The 24439-nt window shown below is 38.0% G+C and overlaps 2 protein-coding genes across 4 annotated transcripts in view; one reads left to right on the top strand and one right to left on the bottom strand.

The window, feature by feature from the left end:
* LOC108736782 (protein gooseberry-neuro) overlaps window positions 1-7132 on the top strand; it is a 28470-nt gene extending 21338 nt beyond the window's left edge. For both annotated transcript variants that reach the window (XM_018469358.1, XM_018469347.1), the window contains exons 4-5: window positions 5529-5722; window positions 6502-7132. In XM_018469358.1, coding sequence (XP_018324860.1) covers window positions 5529-5722; window positions 6502-7071 — 764 coding nt within the window. In that variant the 3' untranslated portion in view covers window positions 7072-7132. The remainder of the gene's footprint in view (window positions 1-5528; window positions 5723-6501) is intronic.
* A 1378-nt stretch (window positions 7133-8510) lies between these two features.
* Window positions 8511-22357, bottom strand: LOC108736791 (neuropeptide-like 1). Of its 2 annotated transcripts, XM_018469368.1 has the most exons (4): window positions 22112-22357; window positions 14396-15254; window positions 12067-12235; window positions 8511-10142 (listed from the first exon to the last, which is right to left on the bottom strand). In XM_018469368.1, exons 1-4 carry the CDS (start codon window positions 22166-22168, stop codon window positions 9998-10000), a joined length of 1230 nt encoding a protein of 409 aa, XP_018324870.1. In that variant the 5' UTR covers window positions 22169-22357; the 3' UTR covers window positions 8511-9997. The 2 variants fall into 2 exon arrangements, with proteins under 2 accessions (XP_018324870.1, XP_018324875.1); XM_018469373.1 differs by lacking the exon at window positions 12067-12235 and having other exon boundaries at window positions 10000-10142.
* Between the last annotated feature and the right edge of the window lie 2082 nt (window positions 22358-24439).

The raw sequence follows: 24439 nt of genomic DNA, 5'->3' as shown, positions 1-24439 counted from the left end.
TAGATTACTGTTTGCAAATATTGTAGATGAGGATTTGGGATGTTCTAGTTGTAGGGAAATGCGAAGATTAGCGCAGGATAGGAAAGGGTGGAGATGCATGTCCAACCAGACCGAGCGGCATGGCCTAGAGGTCTTGACCATTGCTTAGCACTCGGGAGGACGCCGGTTCGATTCCGGGTCCGTCTGCCTTTGTCCAAGCTTTTCTGTGGTTTCCTTGGATCACCTAGGCAAATGCTGAGGCAGTAATATTCCACAGATAATCTTTCACTCTCTTCTGTCTTCATTTCGTCCGTCTCATCTTTCTCACCCGAACCACCACCCACCCATTCCCACGATTCCTGAAAGCAGAATGAAGAGGGCCTTCCGCCCTACCTTGCGGCATAGTCCGGAGGGACTGCCCGCACACTAGCATTACTGGCTGGTGGTAATGAAACAACCAAAAGTTTTTTTTTGTGCAACCAGTCTTAGGACTGACGACCTTATGATGATGAAGTAAAACTTGCCGTGTCATTAGGTAAATTATGGGTAGTTTTGGCGACATTGGGCGCCTTGTTTGTTGCTGGCAAGTGCCTACTCGGTCTGGAATTTCAATAAGCGAACCCATATTCCTTACACACAAGACAACGTTACAAAATACTGGCGTACGCATGAATAAGTAAAACGACTCTCAACACTTGAAGCTGAAGCCGATGCTCAAGCTCACGCGGTCGTCCTCAACTTCTCTTTCTCTGCTCGTAACAAATACCTTTACATTTATCTCTGTCGAGTGGGAATAAATCATAGTACCCCGCCGAGTCGCTTGCTGTTTAATTGGACAACTACCCATGTAACATCGACCCGTACGTACGAACCTATACACGGGTAATACGATTATAAAATCGCGAAATGTTTATGCATAATCGGTTTCAATAAGGCGATTCCGCCGCTTGCGATGGTACGCGGTGATTTTGTCTACACATTTGTTAATTATTTGAGCATATGGGTGCTCGGTAAGGCATATTCGATCTCAGTGACTGCAGCTCTTTTCACTGGCATACAAATTTGAATAATATTGATGTTGGTGTTCCACAAGGAACTATACGCGGCCCTCTACTCTGCATCAAATATACCATTGTTAATTCCTGTTTGGACGATTGTCTCGTTGTCTCTTTGATGTTGCCACTTAAAGATATGAATTAAAGGCTAGTTGCAAATGTATTGTCTTCAAATATATAGAAAACAGAACTCATAACTTTTGCTATTTAATTATAAAAGAGATTACCAGATGGTTTTAATGATTCTATTGAGAATAAAGTAACTACTGGAGGCCATAGTTCTAAATACTTAATAGATGTTAGTTTGGATAGTATTTTCAAAAAAGTTCGCCTTTGTAAGGTGATTTATGATGATCGAAGATGGCGAAAACTTTCTCGATCGGACACGTGGTAACAATAGAAACGATAAGAGAATTGAACCCTTTTGTATTGGGCGTTCGAGTCGTGATATTAATAGTACGACAAATAGTCTTAAAACCAAAGTAATGACGACCTTAGGTAATGATGACGACGGTCATACTTTTACTCATCGCAAGGTGTACTACCGTCATCATCAGAGCGTTCAACTGGATGGTACGGAGCCACCTATGAGTGCGGTAGCGTCGCGTCGGTGGCAACGAAGAAGGAATCGGCCCTGTTTTCGTTCAGTCCGTCGCGAATCTGCCAATGGCCTACGCGATTAAGTGGTTTATATTTAATTGAAATACACGCCAATCAGTCGAGTGGCACAGGTGCCGTTCAATCACATCTTAATTTCAAGAAAATAAACAATATCAACAATAGAACGGTCGCGACGTGAAATCGAGTTAGAGTCTTTTTCAAGATGGCGACGCGATTCGATTTTGTCGGCCGCGGCTGCCGACAAAGGCGCGCCATTAATTTGTTATGAGTCGATATTCTACACGTTACACGCACGTGATCCGTTTCATTAGGACACAGAGGACGACGCATATCAACAAACGCGACAGAAAACAACTATCGCGTTAGGTATAAGGTAGATATAGGTATACGTAAGTGTACGTACATTGCCTACACTATTCCTACACACGATTTTATATCACGTGTAGACCCTCACTTGTTGATCATTGCGATATGGCTTCAAATCCATCTAATACTAATTCAATTTGTTCTGATGTTATTAAATATAAGGGCGATAAGTCCACAGGAGTTGTAGATCACAAGTAAGAAATTATATGCGATATAAGAACAAAGGCTTTCACGGCCGGAATCCACAGTAGAATGAAGATTCGGTCTCTAGATCACGGCCCTATAGCCCGAATCTTCATTCTACTATACCTAGCTATGTGCGGCTTGAACCGAGCGGCATGGCCCAGAAGTTTAGACCATTCCTTAGCATTCGTGAGGGCGCCGATTCGATTCCGGGTCCGTCTGCCTTGGCCCAAGTTTTTCTGTAGTTTCCTTGGAAAACTTACGCAAATGCTGGGGTAGTAATATTCCATAGATAATCTTTCATTCTCTTCTGTCTTCATTTCGTCCGTCTCATCTTTCTCACCCGAACCACCACCCACCCATTCCCACGATTCCTGAAAGCAGGCTGAAGAGGGCCTTCCGCCCTACCTTCCGGCATAGTCCGGAGGGACTGCCCGCCCACCAGCATTACTGGCTGGTGGGAATGAAACACCCAAAAGTTTTTTTTTTTTTTTAGGACTGGAGACCGAGCGGCATGGCCTAGAGGTTTAGACCATTGCTTAGCATTCGGGAGGACGCCGGTTCGATTCCGGGTCCGTCTGCCTTGGTCCAAGTTTTTCTGTGGTTTCCTTGGATCACTTAGGCAAATGCTGAGGCAGTAATATTCCACAGATAATCTTTCATTCTTTTCTGTCTTCATTTCGTCCGTCTCATCTTTCTCACCCGAACCACCACCCACCCATTCCCACGATTCCTGAAAGCAGGCTGAAGAGGCCCTTCCGCCTTACCTCCCGGCGTAGGCCGGAGGGACTGCTGCCCGCTCACCAGCGTTAGCGGCTGGTGGAAATGAAACACCCAAAAGTTTTCTTTTTGTGACTTGACAAAAATGGTGAAGGCGCCGGGCACAGACATTGAAGACTACGTAAATATCAATGTTAATAGTAGATTCTGAGTGGAGCCCATGGAGTTAACAGCATTGTTAAGAACTTATTACTTATTATTTCACTGACAGGCGCCAGTCTGAAAACTGATCGTCCACGCACCTCCATTTCTACTTGTTTTGGGGGGGGGGGTCGGATTTCCCAGAACCTGGAACACCTAGGTGCTCCTGCTTCTGTGTCTAGGGAGGTGGCATACAATCCTTCCCCTACAATTACTGTTGACTTCCATAGCGCCTCCTGTTTTCACCGAGCGACATGACCTAGAAGGTTAGAACACTGCCTAGCATTCGGGAGGACACCGGTTCGATTCCACGTACCTCTGACCTGGTCCAAGTTTTTTTATGGTTTCCTTGGATCACATAGGCAAATGCTGGGGAATAATTTTTCACTTTCTATGATCTTCATTTCGTCTGTCTGATCTTTCTCACTTCGACCATCACCTATCCATTTCCACGATTCCTAAAAGGAAGCTGAACGGGGTCTTCTGCCTTTACCCTTCGGCGGATTTGAAGGGACTGCCCAACCACCAGCATTAGTAGCTAGTGCGAATGAAACACCCAAAAGGTTTTTAAACGTAAACATCACCAATTTTCAATACTAGATGTTAAGAGTGTTTGTGCCCATGGAGTTAACAGCGTTGTTAAGAACTTAACTTATTATTTTACTGACAGGAGCCATTCTGAAAACTGACCGTTCACGCACCTCCATTTCTCCTTGTCATGATCCTTCTCTTCCCATTTATAAGAAACTGGAACATCTAATCCTTCTGCTTCGGCTTCTAATATGTTTATTTCTAACTATCCGGTCGCATTAGTAGCAGTGTTATTTATTATTAATCATTGGCGCCATTCCGAAGACTGATTGTTCACGCACTTACACTTCGTCCAGACTTGACCCACCCTTTTACATTTTCCAAAAACTAGGACATCTAGGTCTTCACCGTCCTCCTGCTTCAGCTTCTATCTTTATTTATATCCGGTCGTGTTTCAGAAGACGGCATACCATCCTATCGCTGCTTTCCCTCGTTGACTTTCACAGCGACTCCTCCTTTCACTGAGCGGCATGACCTAAAGGCTTAGAACACTGCTTAGCATTCGGGAGCACACCGAATATTACACGTACTTCTTCTGGTCCAAGTTTTTCTGTGGCTTCCCTGGATCACTTGGGCAAATGCTGGAATGTAATATTCCACACAAATTTTCACTCTCTACGGTCATCATTTGGTCCGTCTAATCTTTCTTTCTCCAACCATCACTTACCCATTCCCACGATTCATAAAAGGAGGCTGAAAAGGGTCTTCTGCACTATGCTCCTGCGTATTCCGGAGGGATTGCTCATCCATCAGCATTAGTAGCTCAAACTCCCATAAGCTTTTTAAACGTCATCAATGTCATTATTAGACGCTATGAGTGTTGTTAAGACTTTGGCTTATTTATTACTAATTGTGCCCCATTCTGAGGACTGATTGTTCACGAACTTAGACTTCGTCCAGTGTTGACCCACCCTTCGCATTTTCCAGATATTAGAACATCAAGGTCTTCTTCTGTCCTCCTGCTTTGGCTTCTAATGTGTTTGTTTCTAACTATCCGGTCGTGTCTCAGGAGACGGCATACCATCGTCTCTGTTTTCCTCCTTGAGTTCCATAGTGCCTTCTCTTTTCACTGAGCGGCATGACCTGGAGGTTTATAATACCCTTTAGCATACGAAGGACACCGGATCGATTCCACGTACCTCTAACCTGGTTCAAGTTTTTTCGTGGTTTCCTTGGATCACATGGGCAAATGCCGGGGAGTAATATTCCACAGATATTTTTTCACTTTGTACGGTCCTCGTTTGGTCCATCTAATCTTTCTCACTCCAACCTAACCTACTCATTCCCACAATTCATAAAAGGAGGCTGAAGACGGTCTTCTGCACTATCCTTCTGCGTGTTTCGGAGAATCTGCCCGCCCACCAGTATTGCTGGTAGTGTTGTTTGGAATTGATCTTATTTATTATGAATCATAGGCGCCATTCCGAAGATTGTTTGTTCACGCACGAACTGTCGTCCAGACTTGACCCATCCTTCACATTTTCCAGAAACTAGAACATGTAGATCTTCCTCCGTCTTCCTGCTTCGGCTTCTAATATGTTTGTTTTTAACTATCCGGTCGTGTCTCAGAAGACGGCATACCATCCTATCTCTGCTCTTTTCTTCCTTGACTTCCATAGTGCCTTTTCTCTTTTCACTGAGCGCCATGACCTGGAGGTTTAGAACATTGCTTGGCATTCGGCCGACTTCGGCTTCGTCTACCATAGTCCAAGGTTTTCTGTGTTTTTCATGACAAATGCTTTTAGATTAATATTGTAATTTAGAATTTCAACCGTTCTTCTCTCGTACTGGACTAACTGTAATTATTTCCAGGTCGTGAGGATGAGAGCGATACCGAATCAGAACCTGGGATTCCGCTAAAAAGAAAACAGCGTCGATCTCGAACCACGTTCACTGGAGAACAGCTTGAAGCACTTGAAAGAGCATTCAGCAGAACTCAGTACCCAGATGTTTATACGCGTGAAGAACTAGCACAACAAACTGGATTAACAGAAGCCAGAATCCAGGTAATTAATTAATCTTTACCACTATTCCTTCAATGATAAAAACCTGACAAAATATCCATCAACATTGTTCCTTCTACCCGTCAAAATTTGACGCACTGATGTGCGATTGTCTCTCTCTCTCTCTTGTTTTATGTTGGTATTCGGGAACAAAAAACTCGATACTTTTGGATCGCACTGTACACAAAAAAATCCAGTTCTGGTCCCCTTGCAATTTACGTCATTCGTTTCGCCTAGATTCGTTCGTTTATCGTAACAAAATAATTTAATTACGGCATACAAAAGGTTTAGTTTATTTTAGCACCTTTTAAAAACGAGAAAAACCTGATAACAACGCGTTAAATTAAAATTGGCAATATTATTTGCCGTTTTCATTAACAAACCAATGATAACGACTGCAATAATAATAATTACTTTATTGTTTCATTGAATATTAATCAATCAGCTTTTGCCATCATAATGGAAAGTTTGACATTCCGTGACCAAAGGCCTCTTTACATAAAAAAATAAAAACTCATATGAGAATTGGAATTTACAGTACCTACATTACAATTGGTATCTGTAGTATGAGAATAGTGTATTTGAACGGCAAAGTTGCCAAAAGGAGTTGGTCGACTATAGTAATTCCCCCTGAATCCAAAAATCATTGTGCTTTTGTCTTCATTGTTACCCCAGGCTCTTCCTTGGCTTCCCTGTCTCTTGTTATCCACTCAAACGCTGATCCCATGGTAGTCATCATTCTCAGGTATTTCTCAAGATCGCCAGGTTTTGTTGTCTTTCAGGTTTGGTTTTCGAACAGAAGGGCTCGTCTTCGCAAACACACGAGTAGCGGAGGTGGTGCAGCTCTCAATTTTCCTTCGATATCGTTTGGCAATGTCGCATGTCAGTACACGACCTCGGACGGTATCCAACACGATTGGAGAAACTCGCAATTTGCCAATTACAATAACATGTTGCAACAGGCGTCATTCGGTAGCGGTGGTCACCATCATTCTTCGGACATTAGCAAGACTGATTATTCGGCTATTTTCGATGCTAACTACGCCATGGCGCAGGCGCAGGTTCACGCAGCTCATGCGGCCCAGGTCCAAGCGTCTCAAAGTGGCCACGCGCATCCGGTCAATTTGCATACTGTAAACGTTAAAGCGGGTAGTGACGATAACAAGGGTGGTGCGCACGCCGATACCGTTCAGCAACATTCCGCGGGTGCGACGCCAGCTTGGAACAAAAATGGCGACTGGAATCATCTCCCTATGAACTTGCAAGTCGAAAATTTGGCCGCGTATGGTACAAACGAAATGTTCGGGCAGGCGCAGTACAATAGCAGTGCTTCTAAAAACTATTGGATGTAACGCTTGTTTAAGGAACTCATTGTGGTATTTTTTTTTTGTGATGCAATAAAGGTAAAAAGTTGTTGATTTGTTCTGAGAAACACCAAGATGTATAAAGACCCTTCGTCGCCTTCTAGTTATTAGAAAACTTTCTCCCTTCGAATTTCGAATCGTAATTAACAGAAAAATTGGTTCTTGTCCTTTAGTACTTCAGTCAATTCCCCACCGGTCGTTTTTACTTGAAATTTACACATTTGCATTCTTGAACTGAATTAAGTAATAGAATATGTTTAAAACGCAAGAGGTAAGTGTATTTTATTTTAAATAAACTATTGCTTTAATTCGTATTTTGTGATAAAAAAGGCGGTCAAAGAAATCAAAATATGCTCAGATGTTTGCATACTTTCGGAGTCAGTTGTGCACTACTGACGCATTCTGTGTTCGAAGCGCATATGAAGGTTTTTTCGTTTAGTTTTTCCTCGAGGAGGAAATTTTCAAAAGACACCACCTGAAGGGGGGTTGTGTCGGATTCGCCGAAGCGCCTACCGATTAAAACCCCTCTTCGAGTAGAGAGATCAACCAGGTAGTTATACATCCCGGGGAACGTTCTGTAGAAAGAGGTTGAAAGCGGGAAAGAGAATTCAGTGTAGGAAAGGAAGCTTATGAATCCTAAAAAAAAACTTTGGGTTTTTCATTCCTATCAGCCACTAATGCTGGTGGGCGGACTACGCCGGAAGGTAAGGCGGAAGGCCCACTTTAGCCTCTTTTCAGGAATCGTGGCAATGGGTGGGTGGTGGTTCGGGTGAGAACGATGAGACGGACGAAATGAAGACAGAAGAGAATGAAAGATTATCTGTGGAATATTACTTCCCAGCATTTGCCTAAGTGGTCCAAGGAAACCACAGAAAAACTTACACCAAGGCAGATGAACCCCTAATCGAACTAGCGCCCTCCCGAATGCTGAACAATGGTCTAAACCTCTAGGCCATGCCGCTGGGTGCATATGAATCTTTTGTTTTTTATTATTCTGGAGGAGGGGAAATCTCAAAAAGATACTCCCTGAAGGGAGGTAGTGTCGAATTTTTACCGACTAAAACCCCTTCTCGAGTGGGGAGATAAACCCTGAGGGTTACTCATCCCCGGGAGAGGGTTGAGAAAGGAAAAAGGTTAAGCGTGAGTGGATAGGGGGTGAGAATCGTCGGAATAGGGACTGAATCCCATGTTGCTTTACTTTTATACAATATGCTTCCCCCTTTACGTCCCCGCTTCTTCGCTCCTATAGACTGTAGAACTGTGATACATGACTTAAAACTTAAAAGAAGGATTCTCTTTGGTATTTAGTGATAGGTATTGAACAAAAAAAAACAAAGAAATAATATACCACTCCATTTATTAAGTATATGAATAAATATTTAACATTAAATTACATTAATAATATATATATGTATATAATAGACACTTTAAACAAGTTTTAGGCAAATTTGTAAAATAACACGATTAGGTACAGGTAATATTTATAATTATTATTATTGTCTAAGTTACAAGAATTATTATTGTCATTCTTTGCAGCTGATAAAATGCTATATTGTCTTACACAGCGGCCTCTAGTTTACCGTTTGATTTTATTGTCAACAGTTAATTTGAAAGTAGAATATCAATCGCAATAGATAAGCATTATATAATTTTATTACATTTTCGGTCTTAACTGCTAAAAATAAAAATTCACCGTCTATTCCAGTGTATTGTCTAGCTGGAAGAATTGGGTTTGCCTTTTTCAAAATTACATTCAAAAATATAACACCTGTATAGTCAAAGATTCTTATTTATACGTGTAAGTATATAATAGTATGAATATTCTGTATATACCAAGAAAATATAAATTACGTTTATAAACATCTTGATATAGGAAAGTCGGAAAGTCAATAGCTTACATTAATGGCAACTGTTTTTGCCAATTAGTATGATTCAAATATTTTAGAGTGTTCGTTCATTAAAGACAATCGATTTTACCCAATAAGTAAATATGATGAAATCCTACTAGCAGCCCGGTAAATGGTACCCATGTGTGATACGATGGTACATTCAATTTCAGTATGTTCAACAATGTCTGTCACACAGATGGATATCTACTTGCTGAATTGAGCCCACTACGTAGCTAAAAGTGAATTCAATTCAACAAGTAGATATCCGTCTATGTAAATGGATCTTCCACTAAATGTATCATTGTACTACAGGTGGCGTTTACCGCGCCGTTTGTAGGACTTCATAAAACGCTGCTGTCTCGAGGCAGTCTGTGGTCTGTATTCTGTCGAAACCGTCTGCGATCCGCGTCTGCCAGTTTCGGCAGAATATTGACTACCATGAACTTCAAGTATATATGATAATAATTATTTTAGTATTCATCTATTATATGTTGAAGTTGCAACAGACCCTTTCGTCGTATATTATTGTTGCCATTACCACACGTATGATACCTACACTTATCTTTAGAAATACCAAATATACTGGCTGGCCATTTAGATCATTTGCTAAACTACAGTCTTACTCTAAATGATAATGTTGTATTGATATTCTTGATTGTTTCAATCAGATTACGCGTCAAGGAGGTACTCTTAAAAATATATTTAGGTAATCACTCAATAAATAATCAGGTTCAATATTGATGTAAAGATATGCATAAAATTTCAGGTGATATGATAACAAATATGTTATTGTATTTTTATCAAAGATGCGATTCTACTGGTGGGTTCTCTTTATGATGCTTTGATACTTATTAATTATTATTGTAAAAGGGAACTTTTTTTGCGAGGAATTCCAATGTTTTATTTCAGTTCTATTGAATTCATTAAGTATCTATCTATTGTTCGTTCTAAATAGTTCTTTCGTCTGTTAAAAAATAACTTTTTCTGTGTAGAAATTACAAAAAACTTATTAAAAGGGAAGGTTTTTATTGAGTTTTTGGCCTAGATGACGAGTACCTCCTTAATAGTATGTTGTCTACAGCTGGAATGAGAAGGAACCGTTTGTCATTTAACGGAATCGCGTTTTTGGAGAAGTAGTAGTCTTCGGTTTTCCCATTTGAGGAAGTCTTCCTGTATATAAAACATCAAAAAAATATATTATATATTATTAATACAAATATTATAGACAGAAAACAGAGGGGCGATAGGTAGAATTAATGGGCGATTTAAAACTCAAATAACAAATCACATCACATAATTGATATCAAGTCAATCAAGATAACGCTCTCTATCATGTATAATTGATAATTGGTAATTGAACATTGGTGTTGACAGTTCAATGATTGGTACAATCCATAAATAATAAGAACAAAGATGTACAATTGATGACTTAATTGGTAGCATCCCAAAAACGGGACTGAAATTCACTAGAAGAATTGAAAATCTTGAAATCGCCCATTTATTCTATCTGCTGCTACCGTTTGCTTCAATGTCTTCTAAAAGTTCTAAAAGGTCAAGGAAGCGGGGTTTTTAGTCCTCGACCTTATTCAAAAAATAAATTTAATGAAGCAATCTAAGTACTACTAACACCGGAAAGTCGAAATAATTGGCAATGATTCATATAGAAACGTACAAAACGTAACAATTTGCATCCTAAATGGGATGAAGCCACTTATTTATAAAAACTACCCGCCAATTTCCGGTAAGTCAATGCATCCCTAATTATAAAAGTTACAATGTGCTTCTGTATCCTTTAGATTCCTTCCCCGCTGGGGTCTTTACGCTCAATAGGTATTTTAGGTATGAATCATTGCCTGTCCGTTTTAAACACATCGCGGTATAGTATACAATTTCTACAATGACTAATACTTACTCTACTTGTACCTACTATAGCTACTTCACATGCATCAACAAATTATTAAAATAGGTCCACATGTAAACCAAATTGGAGACAAACTGGTAAAGGCTTTTCCAATCATCAGTTGATGAACTGATGCTCTCGTGTTTCTGGTCTAAAAGCCGTAGTCGGTTGGAGTTGCCTCCTAAAGTTTTGCTAGCTCGAGTGGACAGTCTACATCCAGCAACCAAGGACGACCTTTAGACCTGAATCAGTACAGTTTCAGTTCAATTGGATACTTTTACCAAAGCCTATCTTTAAATATTGCCTAGGCAATTTAGAAACTTTCAGGGAGGTGTGACGTGGAAACGGTCAGTAGAAGATGTTCGGGTCATGCTGGTGCACCGAACTAAAACCCAAAAGAGCTTGGGTTTAACGACTGATTTTAGAAAACTCTCGATATATCGGAATAGAATGATACTTCACAATATTATGGAACCACCAGGTGTCTTTCTATTCCAATCTATTTTAAAATGATTCCCCGAATGGCAGACTGAATCGTGATTAGTTGATTTTATATTGATAAGTGGATGAACATTAGTGGATGGAATTATGAATTCCTTAAAATAGAACTTTCGAGTTTGAAAGTTTGGAAAACATCATTCGAAGTACGTTTAAATGGGGCACGTCTAATGGATTTTGGAAAAAGCTTCAAACACCTGCTTTCTAAGAATTTTCCAATGCCGAATGTAATCCGATTACGTAAGACGTGGAATTTAGAGATACCAAACGTAGATATGTAAACATTGATATTTTCCATAGTCTATAAAAATTGCATGAAATATTTGTCACAGAAGATGATCTTAGTATATCTTAAAATCCTAACATATTGGATCATCTATTTTGAGGCTCAGACTTGTATTCAGCATTGAGAAATTGTTAGGAAACAGGCATTTTCGTATGATCGTAGATTGCCAGAAAATATCCTTGAAGCTACCAAACTGTTAATCGATTAAATGAAAACTATGAGCCTATGAATGAGATGACCGATCATTTAAATACACTTAAACTACTACAAATAGTTTCTAGAACAACTTCTATTCAGATTTTTACTTCGTTTAAAACAAAAGCGTAACTACGATAGACAATGAAACATCAATCTACGGGATATTCAACTACTCTGTAGTAAGTACGTACTACTACTGTTGGGAATCAAACCTTTGACACGGCGGGCATTCGTCGGTTGCCGACCGTCCGGATCTATTGAATCTTCGGACGTTTCTGAATGCCGGCAACCAACCTAAGCGCGCCAACGATCCAATATGCCTTTTATCTGGCGAACGATATCTCGTCAATGTGGAAGGCCAGTTGTTTCGCACAATAGAACCTAATCAACACACTGCATCAGGAAGCCAGTAGGTTGATGATTAATTACATAATAATCTCTCTCTCTCTTTCTTTCCCTTTCTATTTCGCGCGTAGTGTTTATTCTTCTGTATGTACGCATATACTGAGCTAACCGTCTATAACGCAACTCAAATAGTTGAGTATTTTCTTTTAAATATATTTATATAATAAAGATAAACTGATTGACTGCACAGCTCAAACTCCTAATGAGTATAGAGCTTCGACCATACTATAATTTGCCCTTCACTGACGTCATTGGTACCAGCGCATTTTGGCTTCACCATTCGAAACAAACAACGTGTCTAGTATATTACAGTAAAAGCTCTTTAGAAACCATGGATATGGAATGGTAATTAGTATGGAATCATAGGGGATACGTTCTAAGGTTCCAAAATAACAACAAATATGTATCAAAATAAAATCAATGTATTGTATTGATAAATTTTATCTTGTTTTGAATTTGGAAATTAATCCACTCGGTTACATCTATTATAAAAGTCGCCTCGGCACGAGCCAATAGTACTCAAAAGATGCTGATACATTAAGGAGATTCAGTGGTACACGCGCCATGGAGTAAAAACATGCTTATCGCTTCTAGATATCATGAGTTTAATATTTAGAACAGAGGTTTGAAATTTTGTAGTAAGATAGAAAAAGCTTTGTTCTAAATCTTGTAGAAGGACATTTTTTAATTTTTTAATCTCTATTGAAAATACGTGTCCTACAAGAAGCATCAACTTTAAGCACTTGTAAAAGCTTTTAATGACCACATTATCGAAAACCAAAAACGTATCGAGTTAGTGTGAACCTTAGTCTGTTACTATACAAAAAATTAGATATTTATCTCGCAGCATTAAATTACAATGTTTAGAACAGAAACTCATGTTTTCGGAAAAATTCATACTAGGAACGAGCGGTCTATTGCGGTCAATCCCCTTAATAAATGACGACGAATCCTTTTCTGTTTACCGTTTGAAATTAAATTTTTAACCGCGAATACAGGAACTGGGTTGCAATTTTTTCGTCCGCGAATAATGAAAAGGCGAATAAGGAAACCGTGAATAAGGAACTTTTACTGTATATGGTCGAAGGTCTAGAGACTAAGAAAAGTTTTTTTTTTATATTGAATCCCTTAAGGAGTTTATTATGATAGGCACTGATATCCCCCCATATAAATACCCTTTTGGTTATAATGGGTCAACCATCAACCAAATTCTAGGTTATATTGCGATTTTCGTTATAGAGATGGTATTAATATATTTATTCCTATTTAAATTGAATCCCTTAAAGAATTTATTATGATAGGCACTAATATCCCCCCATATAAATACCCTTTTGGTTATAATGGGTCAACCATCAACCAAATTCTAGGTTATATTGCGATTTTCGTTATAACAGTGCTATTAATATGAAGACGTCAAAAATTGAAATAAAAATTTTTATAGAACAAACAAAATAGCTCAAAGGTTACCTTCTTCAGTTCACTTCAGTCCCTGAAGAAGGTAACCTTGTTACCGTAAAGTACTTCAGACAACTACAGTGTCGTGTTTTGGCGCTGGGGTTTTGAGCTATTTTGTTTGTTTTACAACAACCGCCAAAGTTTTTCCAATCTTCATATTAAAAGTTTTTATAAAACAATTACAATTTAGTAAATTGTCTTTGAAACGATTGTAAATTTAGATCAAGTGCCTCATATTAATAAATAAAATCAGTTGAAAAATTAATATAGATAAGTGATTTTGTTTCTTTTATGTCATTTATCAACCGTGTTGTTCTTATTTTTAACCATTTTCCTTCAAATATACACAGCAAAAAAGTTAAGCATTAAATTGTCAAATCAATAGCTTAATCCTTGGCATGACAACCTTCGATTTCTTTTGCCCACATCGTTTCGTCTCATTCGAAGCACTTACAATAAGTAATAAGTATTTCTGAAGAATTCACCGAGAAAATTTCTTAAAAGCTCCTTTCAGCTACTAAAGAAGCTTTATGCTCGTGGTATATTTGTGGCTCTTTGAGAACAGCTTTTTTTATATGTTTGTTTCGTGGAAAACGATTTTCGTTTAGCATCAGACCATTTTATTTAAAAAACTGATTTTGCTATCAACAAGATACGTCTAACTAACTAAAAAACACTCACCTAAAAATCGTTTGTCTTCAATCGGATAGATGTCGTTCAGTTCCTGTATCAACTCCTCGTAATCTACAACATTATCATCTTCGTTCTGGTTTGTGTTTTGCTCATTATCGTCAAAATAAGCGGCCATTCTTTTGAATCGTACTACCTCATCGTTGTCATCATTATCCACGTTGTTAGATCCGTCCTCTACAGATCTCTTAAATCGATAGGGATAATGGCTTTTAACAACTGACGCTAAGTTACGTTTCTCTTCCAGTTCGTCGTAACCAGGAACGGTGTCGATTCCAGACAAATAATCGCGCACATGTGCTCGCTTACCTGGAAGCAACCCGCTTCTAGCAATCGATGCCACGTTTCTCTTTCCGTAAAATTCTGGAGCGAATCTCTTTCCGTAAGTCGGAAAGTTGAAATCACGCTCCAGGCTCCCTATACCCTTTTTTGTTGGGACTTCCGGGTTCTGATCGTCGCTTTTATTCGGCACTATCAATTCCCCATTACGTGCCAGTGACTCGATACTTCGTTTCGAGGAATCGACTAATTGAGAGTAATAAGGAAACTGACCGGAACCCATGAAGCTTCTCATGCCAGACCTGAATGCCTCCTGTGGTTCATCATTGTAACTGATATCTTTGATGTTTCTGATGTAACCTCCTCGGGCCAATGACTCAAGACTGCGCTTATCATTGCTATTATCATCCACTTGGTTGTGAAGATGCTGCTCGAGAAGACGCGCGAGCTGTTGACGAAGAGCCTGGACTTGAAGAGACTGAGTTTCGGTGGGAGATACAAGAGGATGTAGAAGCTTCTCAAGTTCACACGACGATAAGGGTTGTTTCGAAGGAACTTCTTCTAATTTTACCTGCAACAATACAGAAGAAACGTTTAAACGAATTGTCAAAATGGGAATATATATTCGATGATGCATTGCAGGTAAAACCATCAAGAAAACTCTAAGTGTTTCAAGCGAATTCTAAAATAGTAATAAATCAAGCTCTTTAATACCATCACGTAGTGCCCCGTAAAAGCTTTTATCGAAAACCACTCCATTAAAAACCATAGAAGTGAACACTTTCAGTGGGAAAAAATTTAATCCACTTCCACTCATCGTTAAAAGAAAATGGCTGTATTAAAACCAGCAAATGGAAGTCTTAAACTTATGCGAAATCGTAAGCTTAATGGATTATAAAGGGTTCATCATATAAAAGATGGTCTGTCTGCTTTGGGACATTTTTGTAACTAAAGTTGCAATTGTTTTGGACATTTGGAGCTTTGTTATAGACTATCAACCATAAAGGATTTAGTTACAAAATTAATTTATTATATCCATACTTTGTGTCAAATGTACAAATAAATAAATATGATTTTTACTACTATTAACAGGGTTGTTTTTGATTTGGCATCTTTTGCACATCCTCCAGCTTTTGACCATATACAAGTTGAAATTTCATAATTTCTATTTCATCAATTCCTCTTATTGGATTCAATGGTTGTTGTTCAGCAATCCAACTGTTTTATTAGTTTCGATTTGAATGGCAAAGTGCTTTTTCAAACGTTCAGAGCTGACGTAACAGAAAACAATTGCTTAGGAGACGACTGGAACGACCGTCAGTTGTAATTCTTCGGAGTTGCACTTGGAAAAAGCAATAAAGCTGCTAGAGCAAACACGCGGAGTGAGCAATATTGGCGGGGTGCGCTAGGTTAGAGGGTGGACTAAAACGTATAAGCAAAACGAAAGTGGAATACAGTATTCGATTGACATGGGGATTAAATGAAGTGAAGGGGTTTTCGAATTCGCTGTTGGCCTAAAATAAATCCTTGTCCTACAAACGCTTGGCTGCTTCTGGAAATTGGACAGGAAAGAATAACAAATTGGTTTTATGCTTGTTTTAACAACGAGATTCAGATTGGAAAACCACAAGACAATACCCAGTTGAATTCACAATTGATGTTTCGATATAATGTCAAAATAGTCGTTCAAACATAAACCTTATTATACAGTTCGAAATTTAACATTGTTTTAATGTCACTAAATCAGAATTTGAAAGAAAAATATGAAGACACTAGAATAATTCAAGTGTCCCTTTGCTTTTATTGACTAATTGAGCAATATTTGCGGCGAATCACTTGATTTATACATTAACAAATAATCCCTATACGTCCAATAAGCTGACTGAGTATTTTTCTGTCAGGAGGCTAACTTTAAAACCATCAAATATCATTTTTGGTTAATGATACCATTCCAAAAAGGCGTTTCCGCCCCTTTTTGAGTTGGATATCGTTGGATAATGGAAATTGAATAAGTTTTGGAAAAATTGACATAAAACGGTTTTAAGAAGAGGTCACAATCTCGTAATCTCCAAAAGGTGACGTTAATACAGTCTACAATCATTTGCTGTGCAATTGTTTCCGTTATAATCCATTCCAATTGATCCAAAAGTGAGCTCTATAATTATTTCGAGTGAAAGACGAGCGCTTTCTTTTCCTTTTTCTTTTCTTTTATTTGGAAAGTTTGTTGTGGTCCCAATTCCCACCAGGGGAAAATGTCAGTCGCCTACAAAAAAGTACCATTCCAATTCGTTCCTTTTCTGCAACTAATCCGCGGTGTTCTCCCGTTTCGCCATGGCCTACTCAACGATCGCCGACTACCGCGTTATCTCATCCGCTGCGGACGATGCGGCGATATAGCTAATTATATTTTCGCCATTCCGATGAAGAAGCACCTACAGAACGCGGGGCATGTTGTTTCGTGTCGCGATCCCTTGTTATTAGCATAATGACCAAGTAATGCCGGTGTATTTTGTAAATTTAATGGAAGCCTTTGCAGCATGTTGTTACCGGTAATGCTGCCCGTGTTACGCGGAATAAAAGACCTGCTACAGCGTCCGTAACAGAGAAGATGGCATGGATCAACCGGATATCGCACGAAACCATTGTCTAATTACAACCATCATTGGAAAATCCCGAGCGATCATGAAAAAATTGCAGGGAGTTGAGATACACAAAGTTACCGTAACTTTTTAATCTATGTTTATGTCGAAGATGCTGCCGTAATATTTTATTAAAAACCTTAGCATGTTGATGATGCACTAATTAGACAAGAGTTTGAAATATTCTTAAATTGACAAATGGGCGTGAGATAGGAGATAATATAAACATTGGAGACGAAAAACTAGAAGTAGTCGCCGATTTTAGATATCTAAGAATCCAGATGAAAAAATTGTCAGAGACGTAGTACAAAGCATAGCGCAGGGTAGTCACTTTTCAGAAAACGGAAACACCATGGTAAGAAAAGGTTAGAAATGGGCTGGTAACAATACGTGTAGGAGAACAAATGCGGTAAGGAGAGATAGGTATAGTAGTACACCATTTTAAACAAGAAGAGTCAGTTAAAGACTTATAATTAGAAGCAGAAAAAGGAGTAGGGAGAGACAGAGGAAGACTTAGATTAGATCACGCATTTAGTTAGGAATGCGGGATGTTCTATTTTGCAAAAATTAGCTCAAGATAGGACTAGAGTGAAGATGATTGTGCGTTTGGGCTGAAATCCTTATGATGATGACGATGATGAACATAATGACATTAAATAAAATAATTCGAAGTGGTCTGTATTCTGTCGAAACTGCCAGACGCGGATCGCGATTTCGATCTTTTTGGATCTCATCAGCGCGTCGCAGGCAGCTCCGACAGAATACAGACCAACTTTTACCTGCTGTCTTAATCCAAATGAGATCCAAAAAGATCGAAATCGCGATCCGCGTCTGGCAGTTTCGACAGAATACAGACCACTTCGAATTATTTTATTCGATTATGGTAACGTGCCTACCACGTTGAGGTTAGCTACGCCGGGATTCGTTTCAGCAAGTAGATATCCATATATTTAAATGGACCTTATTGGAGCATACGTAATCCTAAAATGTAGCATGATACTACAGATGGCGTTTACTGCGCCATTTGTAGTATTTTATAATTACATTAAACTCAGAATGTACATGAAAATACTACAGATAGGACGGGCACCCTATTTGGATCTGGTACCCAACGGAGTAACAGATAGCAGAGCCGGGTACCTGACTGTAAGGATAACCATATCAAATAAAGTACCAATAATAAGTATAACAAAATCATACATTTTCGAAAAAACATAATCTGACTTCGAAAATTTGCAATCAGAATTGTTATGAGAACAAAGAGATCGGATAGTCAATTACTAGATAGCAAGCAAGGGGAAGGGGGTAAACTATGCACATCGTGACATCACTGTAAGAAGTAATTTTATCCCTGATGGCGGATATTACCTAGTCGGGTACGTAGTATGACTAATGCCGGGTATTTCTAATAAATCAATCGCAAAAATGGATCAAGTTTTGCTGAAGATTTTCTGACATTAATTTAAGCGTTGCTTTTCAATATTTGACAAACCTTTTAGAAACTGCCTTCAATATTCCCAATACCTTTGGCAATAATTAAATCAATCTTCCACCTTTTCTGACACGAAGATAAAGCAATACAAACGACGATGCTAACAATAAGATGGAGTATAAGTACATTTCCGCGAAATACACCTTATTAGTTGACGCGCCGCGTCAATTTACGCTCAGTGATCGGAAGGTTCTGCTGTTAACGAAATTAAATTGAAGCCTTGGCTCGAATATGCGAATAATTGAATTCTGGAAGCTTCAACGACAATTTTGCTAACCGTGTACAGGTACAGTAGACATTCATACATAGATAAAAGCTTCATCAGCAACAACATCAGGTACAAATTTAGCATTAAATAGGCGACGGATTCTAGAAACAAAATTGAAAATCTGTAATCAGGTGCGTACGTTATTTTGCTCGCTTTCAAGTTTTATGGATGGTAAAAGAGGAAAAGAAAAAATGATAGAATGTAAAAGAGGATGCTTCTTAAAAATATTTAATTCGGAAAACACGAACAATAAACACGTAACTAAAGTTTATTTGAAAGTTGGGCAAAAATTCCAATTTACTCAATAACAGTAATGTTCATAAACTGAACTTTTTCAAATCTTATGAATATGAGTATGCAGGAGACGAAAAATTAGAAGACGCGGTCGATGTTCGGTATCCAGGAAGTCAGATAACTCAGGATGGAATAAGGAGCAGTAGAGATAGTAAACAGAGGATAGTGCAGGGTCGAGGCGTTTTCAACACAACAAACATCTGATGGAACACTGTGCTGCATGGGTTCGAAACATGGACAATGGGCGCGATGGAAAAGAAAAGGTTAGAAGCGTTTGAAATGTGGTGTTATAGGTAAATGATGAGGACACCTTTTCAAGCATGAAGGGTTAGAGACAATTAGAAGCAAGAGGAATAGAGGTAGACCAAGATTAGATTACACTGTAGAAATAGTTAGAGATGTGGGATGTCGTAGTTTTAGGGAAAAGCGAAGATTAGCTCAGGATAGGAAAGAGTGGAGGCGCGTGTCCAACCAGTCTTAGAACTGACGACCTTATAATGAAGATGATTATGGAGTAATCTTTTAATGGTTTAAAGATTCAATTTGAGCTAATATATACCTTTTCGTTTTTAACTCTAGATGTCTAGATCATCTGCGCCCCATTCTTTCACAGTACAGATAAGGGAAAAGCTCACCAAACATAGAGATTACAGGTTTCACACAAAATGTGTAATTTAGTGAACGCCTAGTGTATACACATATGTATTTTTTAACCGTATGTCTATCGAAAAGTATCTCCTGCTTCTCCGAAAACTGTCCTAAACAAACAGTTTTTGCCTTCTTTCTATTTTCAATTTAATAGTCCACATATAAAGTATATTGGTACCTCAGGGGGTTGCTCGCATTCATTTTCTTCAAACAAAAATGTTTTTAAGAGATATTATTATCCATACACATTAAGGTCAATTACGTGAAGCAAAAACTGTGATAAGATTCCATCTAATGGTTTATATTGATCTCTCTACTATACTATAAACCATAATAGCGCTTAATGTTTCGTCCCGTTACGTTATTATTACTGCATTCTAAAAATGATTAATGATGACTTTCTTTAGTTAAAGACTAAACCGTTTCTTTTGACGATTACTATAATAGTAAGTCAATTTCATTGTTTTTTCTTTTGTATACGAAGGAGAAATGTTCAACAAAAGTTGATTTATGCATTGGCATTTTCACTATCGAAATAACAAACTCCTTTAAACTGAATTAAGTAATTAATTAGAGAACCAGAATTTAGTTGCTCTTATTCTCCCAGTATGGAAATTTCGCAATTAGACAAGCTTAGGAGATGACGAAACTAAAGGAATTGAAAAACTTGATGAACAACGTTTGGACAAATTACAGCGTTGTTTTGCTTAATTGTTTCTAAGGATGCCCTCGCTTTTAAATTAGGCCCCGCTTGAAAAGGTAAACAATATGGAACATTGTTAATGTAGGACATTAACCACCAAACTCGTTACTCAAATTAAATGTTTTTGAAGTGGCGACCAAAACAAAAAGAAGACAACGATAAAAGGAAAATGAAATTCAAGTTGTAAAACACTAAATGCTTTTTGTTACAAAGTTAATATAAAACATATTCGTTCACCGTGAACAATACGTTAGACACATTGCCTTGCAGCAATATAAAGGTCATTTAGCCAGTGCTGCCTTCCCTTGAAGCAATTCAACGGTTGTTCAACCAATTACTTAGTAAACCCCCCCTTTGGTCATTTCAGTCGTTTGCTTTGTTGAAAAAAAATTTGTTCATTACGACGGCTACCTTACAGCAGTGTAAGACTCATTCAGCCAATTCCTTACGCAATATTACTCGTTTCGTTGTTAAAAAATAACATAGTATACACAATTCCCGTTGTCTTGCAGTAATATAAGTGTCATTTAGCCAATTTCTTTGTAATCCTTCCTTGGCCTCTATCATTTTTTCTTTTTCCTGTTTTCTAACTATTTGAATGTTTAAACTTCGTTTGTTGCGAGCGCTGTGTTGTATTATTACAACGGTGGTTTAGCCAATCACTTTCTAAACCCTCTTTTGGTAATTTCAGTCGTTTGTTTTGTTAAAAAAGGTATAGCTTTCAATCGTATTTCCGTAGTTGATTGATTCGAGTTGGAAAGAGGAAACTTATTCATTACGAACGCTGCCTTGCAGCAATATAACAATCATTCAGCCAATTCTTCAAGCAATTTTACGCGTTTCGTTTTTTAAAAAATATAAGATAATATACAATTCCCGTTTGGTAATCGATTGATTCCGTTTTCAAAAATAAAATTTAGTACTTGGTATTGTTATCAGTTATCAGTTCGGACAGCGAATTACCTGCACATGAAGCGTGACGAAAATTATTCTCTAGTGTTAATTCTAAATGAAACTTTTGCGCACCTGTTCTTATTTATTTCCAGATCAAAGCCGTGCCGACCGGCATTTGTTCTTTAAGTAAACAAAAGCATTTATTTGACTTTGGCATGAAACTAATTGTCAATGGAAATTGCGTGGGTGGGTGGTATTAAATGTTATTTGTCACAAACTCGACAGTGTTCCTGAAAGTGGTGGTGATTTTAATATCTGATCTTACTTTTTCGTTTTCGTTCCGTTTTCAATTCGTAATAAAATTTATCTTAAACATTTAGGGATGATAGCAATTGTTTACTGATATAATAACTCAATCAAAAATGACATTAGAAAATACAAACTATAAATGTAACTGTACTTAAAATTAATAGATGTCTTTTAAACTTACCAAAGAAGGCAGTAACACCAAAATTGACCAGCATTCCAAGCAGCCCAACGAAAACATGGTCAAAAATGGAAAATGAATTTTTTAACGCCACTTAAAATCTAATTGAATCACCAGATAAGTGTTATTTAATGATACGTTGATACTTCGTTCAATTTTGAATTGGACGCTGTTGCTTCAGAAGCAACACGTTGTTTTTTTATTGTTTTGTTGTTGACCGTAATAGGTGCCGGGGTGGTTGCGAGGTGGCTTGACGCCAAGCGTCTGTTTTATATAAAACTGGACGGCGGGGGAGGATGGCACGGCGCAGGACGCAATCTTGCGCCGCGACGCGTCGGGTCGCCCTTACGTTTAGGGAAACGGCCGATCTACAGCCTACGTTGTTAGAGTAAAATGGATGTTCGGAATGCACCAGCGATAAAGTCAAATTTCTTTTAAAAAGGTAACGTAAAATTACACCATTCTTTAGTAACAAATAATTTATAAATATTTCGAAATGGGGAATATTATTAGGCATTATTTATGGACCCTAAAACAATTTGTTCTACCTTATTCCAATTCTGTCAGGAAAGAGATTGTTTTTCTTTATAACTTCTTATACAAAAAGCGCCTTTTGGTAGTTTCATTTTTACCAGTTGGTAATGCTGATGGACGAGCAGTCCTTCGGATATAATTATAGCCCTCTTCAGTTTCCTCTGAGGAATCGTGGGAGTGGGGGTGGTGGTGGTGATTGGGGATAAACAGACCAGCGAAATGAAGACAGAAGGGATATGAAAGATTGTCTAAAGAATATTACTGCCCCAACATTTGCCTTAGCACTAAACGATCCAATGAAACCAAAAAAAGCTATGATCTAAATTACTAAAGAACTAATAACTACAGCAATGCCATTAAAAGCTTAAGTTGACAAAAGAATTTGAAATAAATACTCACTAAACTCAGAAGTTTGGTAGGTACTGACGTAAGCAAACTTTCAGGGTTATTGACAGATTGAACTAAATCACTTACAAATGCTTTTAATGGAATCCAGTAAATATTTATTTGGTCCTCAAAACTATTAATGGTAATTAAATAAACAAAAAACTGTTGGTAAATATTTGTAAAAAATCAAAGAATTGTTTTCCATGCGCTAGATAATGAGGTAATAAGATATAGGGATAACTGAATTTTTTGGTACTATTTTCTTGATACAAAAAGGACACATAAATTTCGACGTTGCTTTTGTTTCTCTTTTTCTTTTTTTGATTTAAAATGGTGCAACTTTTACTTAATTGATAAACTAAATGATGTTAAAACTTAAAGTAAAAAAAAAAGAGTAGCTGACCCCAATTTGGTGGTAGCAAATGGTCCAAAAGTTGAAGTACCTACATTTTAGAGTGTCGGAATCCAAAAATGTGTACACATAGTTAGTTATTAAATGTAAAAAAGAGAGATACTCTGACCACAATAAACACGTGTTTCATCCAAACCTTATTTGGACATTTTCCATTCACACGTGTTGCAAATTGTGGTAGTTAAAGGTGAGTCTCCCTATTTTTATTTATTTGATTTCCACGTTCTTCTTTTTCTGTATTGAGGTAAAGGTTATTTCGAAATAATTAATTAACACATTAGTGAGTAAATCTAATATTTATTCCCGAATTTATCCTGAATATGATTTATTTTAAATTAGTTCCTAAAATAGAATATTGGTTATTGCCGCTACTCTTATCAAAACCGTTGAGGTCAAGAAGTCGATTATCGGAATCTGTCTAGAACAACGTTCTAAATAATATCAGAGGATTGCGCTTCTAGAAATTTCCCTATAAAATTAAGTAGTGCTCGAAACTGTAATATTTACAAAAAGTTCTGCTTTTTTTTAACAAATTCTCCAAAATGAAGGCTCTAGAGATTTTTCTATTGCAAAATGAACCAGAACTGCGAAAAACTGTTGAGTATTCGGGTTTGATAATCATAGTCATAGCCATGATCCATCAGGATTGCTTATTTCCCTACGGCGAGCCCACAATGCAGTCATTTATACGACGTTTCGTCAGATGCTAGCATCCTCAGCGAACTTTTCGAAGGCATAAAATCATTCGCTGGGTTTGTACCGAAACTGCCTTATCCCTGAAAATGCCAACTTGGTACTTGGCGAAACGATGGATAAATGACTCCAATTGTGGGCTTTTTAGGAGGAGAATCCAATCCTGGACCCCAATCCAGCGCAATCTATGCTAACCTAACCTAACCTAACCTAACATAACATAACCTAACCTAACCTAACCTAACCTAACCTAACCCGGTCAAACTTCCGCCATGCTACCTTGCCGTACGTTCCCTTCCTTACCA

This window comes from Agrilus planipennis, unplaced genomic scaffold, assembly GCF_000699045.2.
Source record: "Agrilus planipennis isolate EAB-ADULT unplaced genomic scaffold, Apla_2.0 scaffold5, whole genome shotgun sequence".
Lineage (NCBI taxonomy): Eukaryota > Metazoa > Arthropoda > Insecta > Coleoptera > Buprestidae > Agrilus > Agrilus planipennis.
The sequence above is the reverse complement of the archived record's forward strand: the minus strand, read 5'-3'. Positions and strand labels throughout refer to the sequence as shown.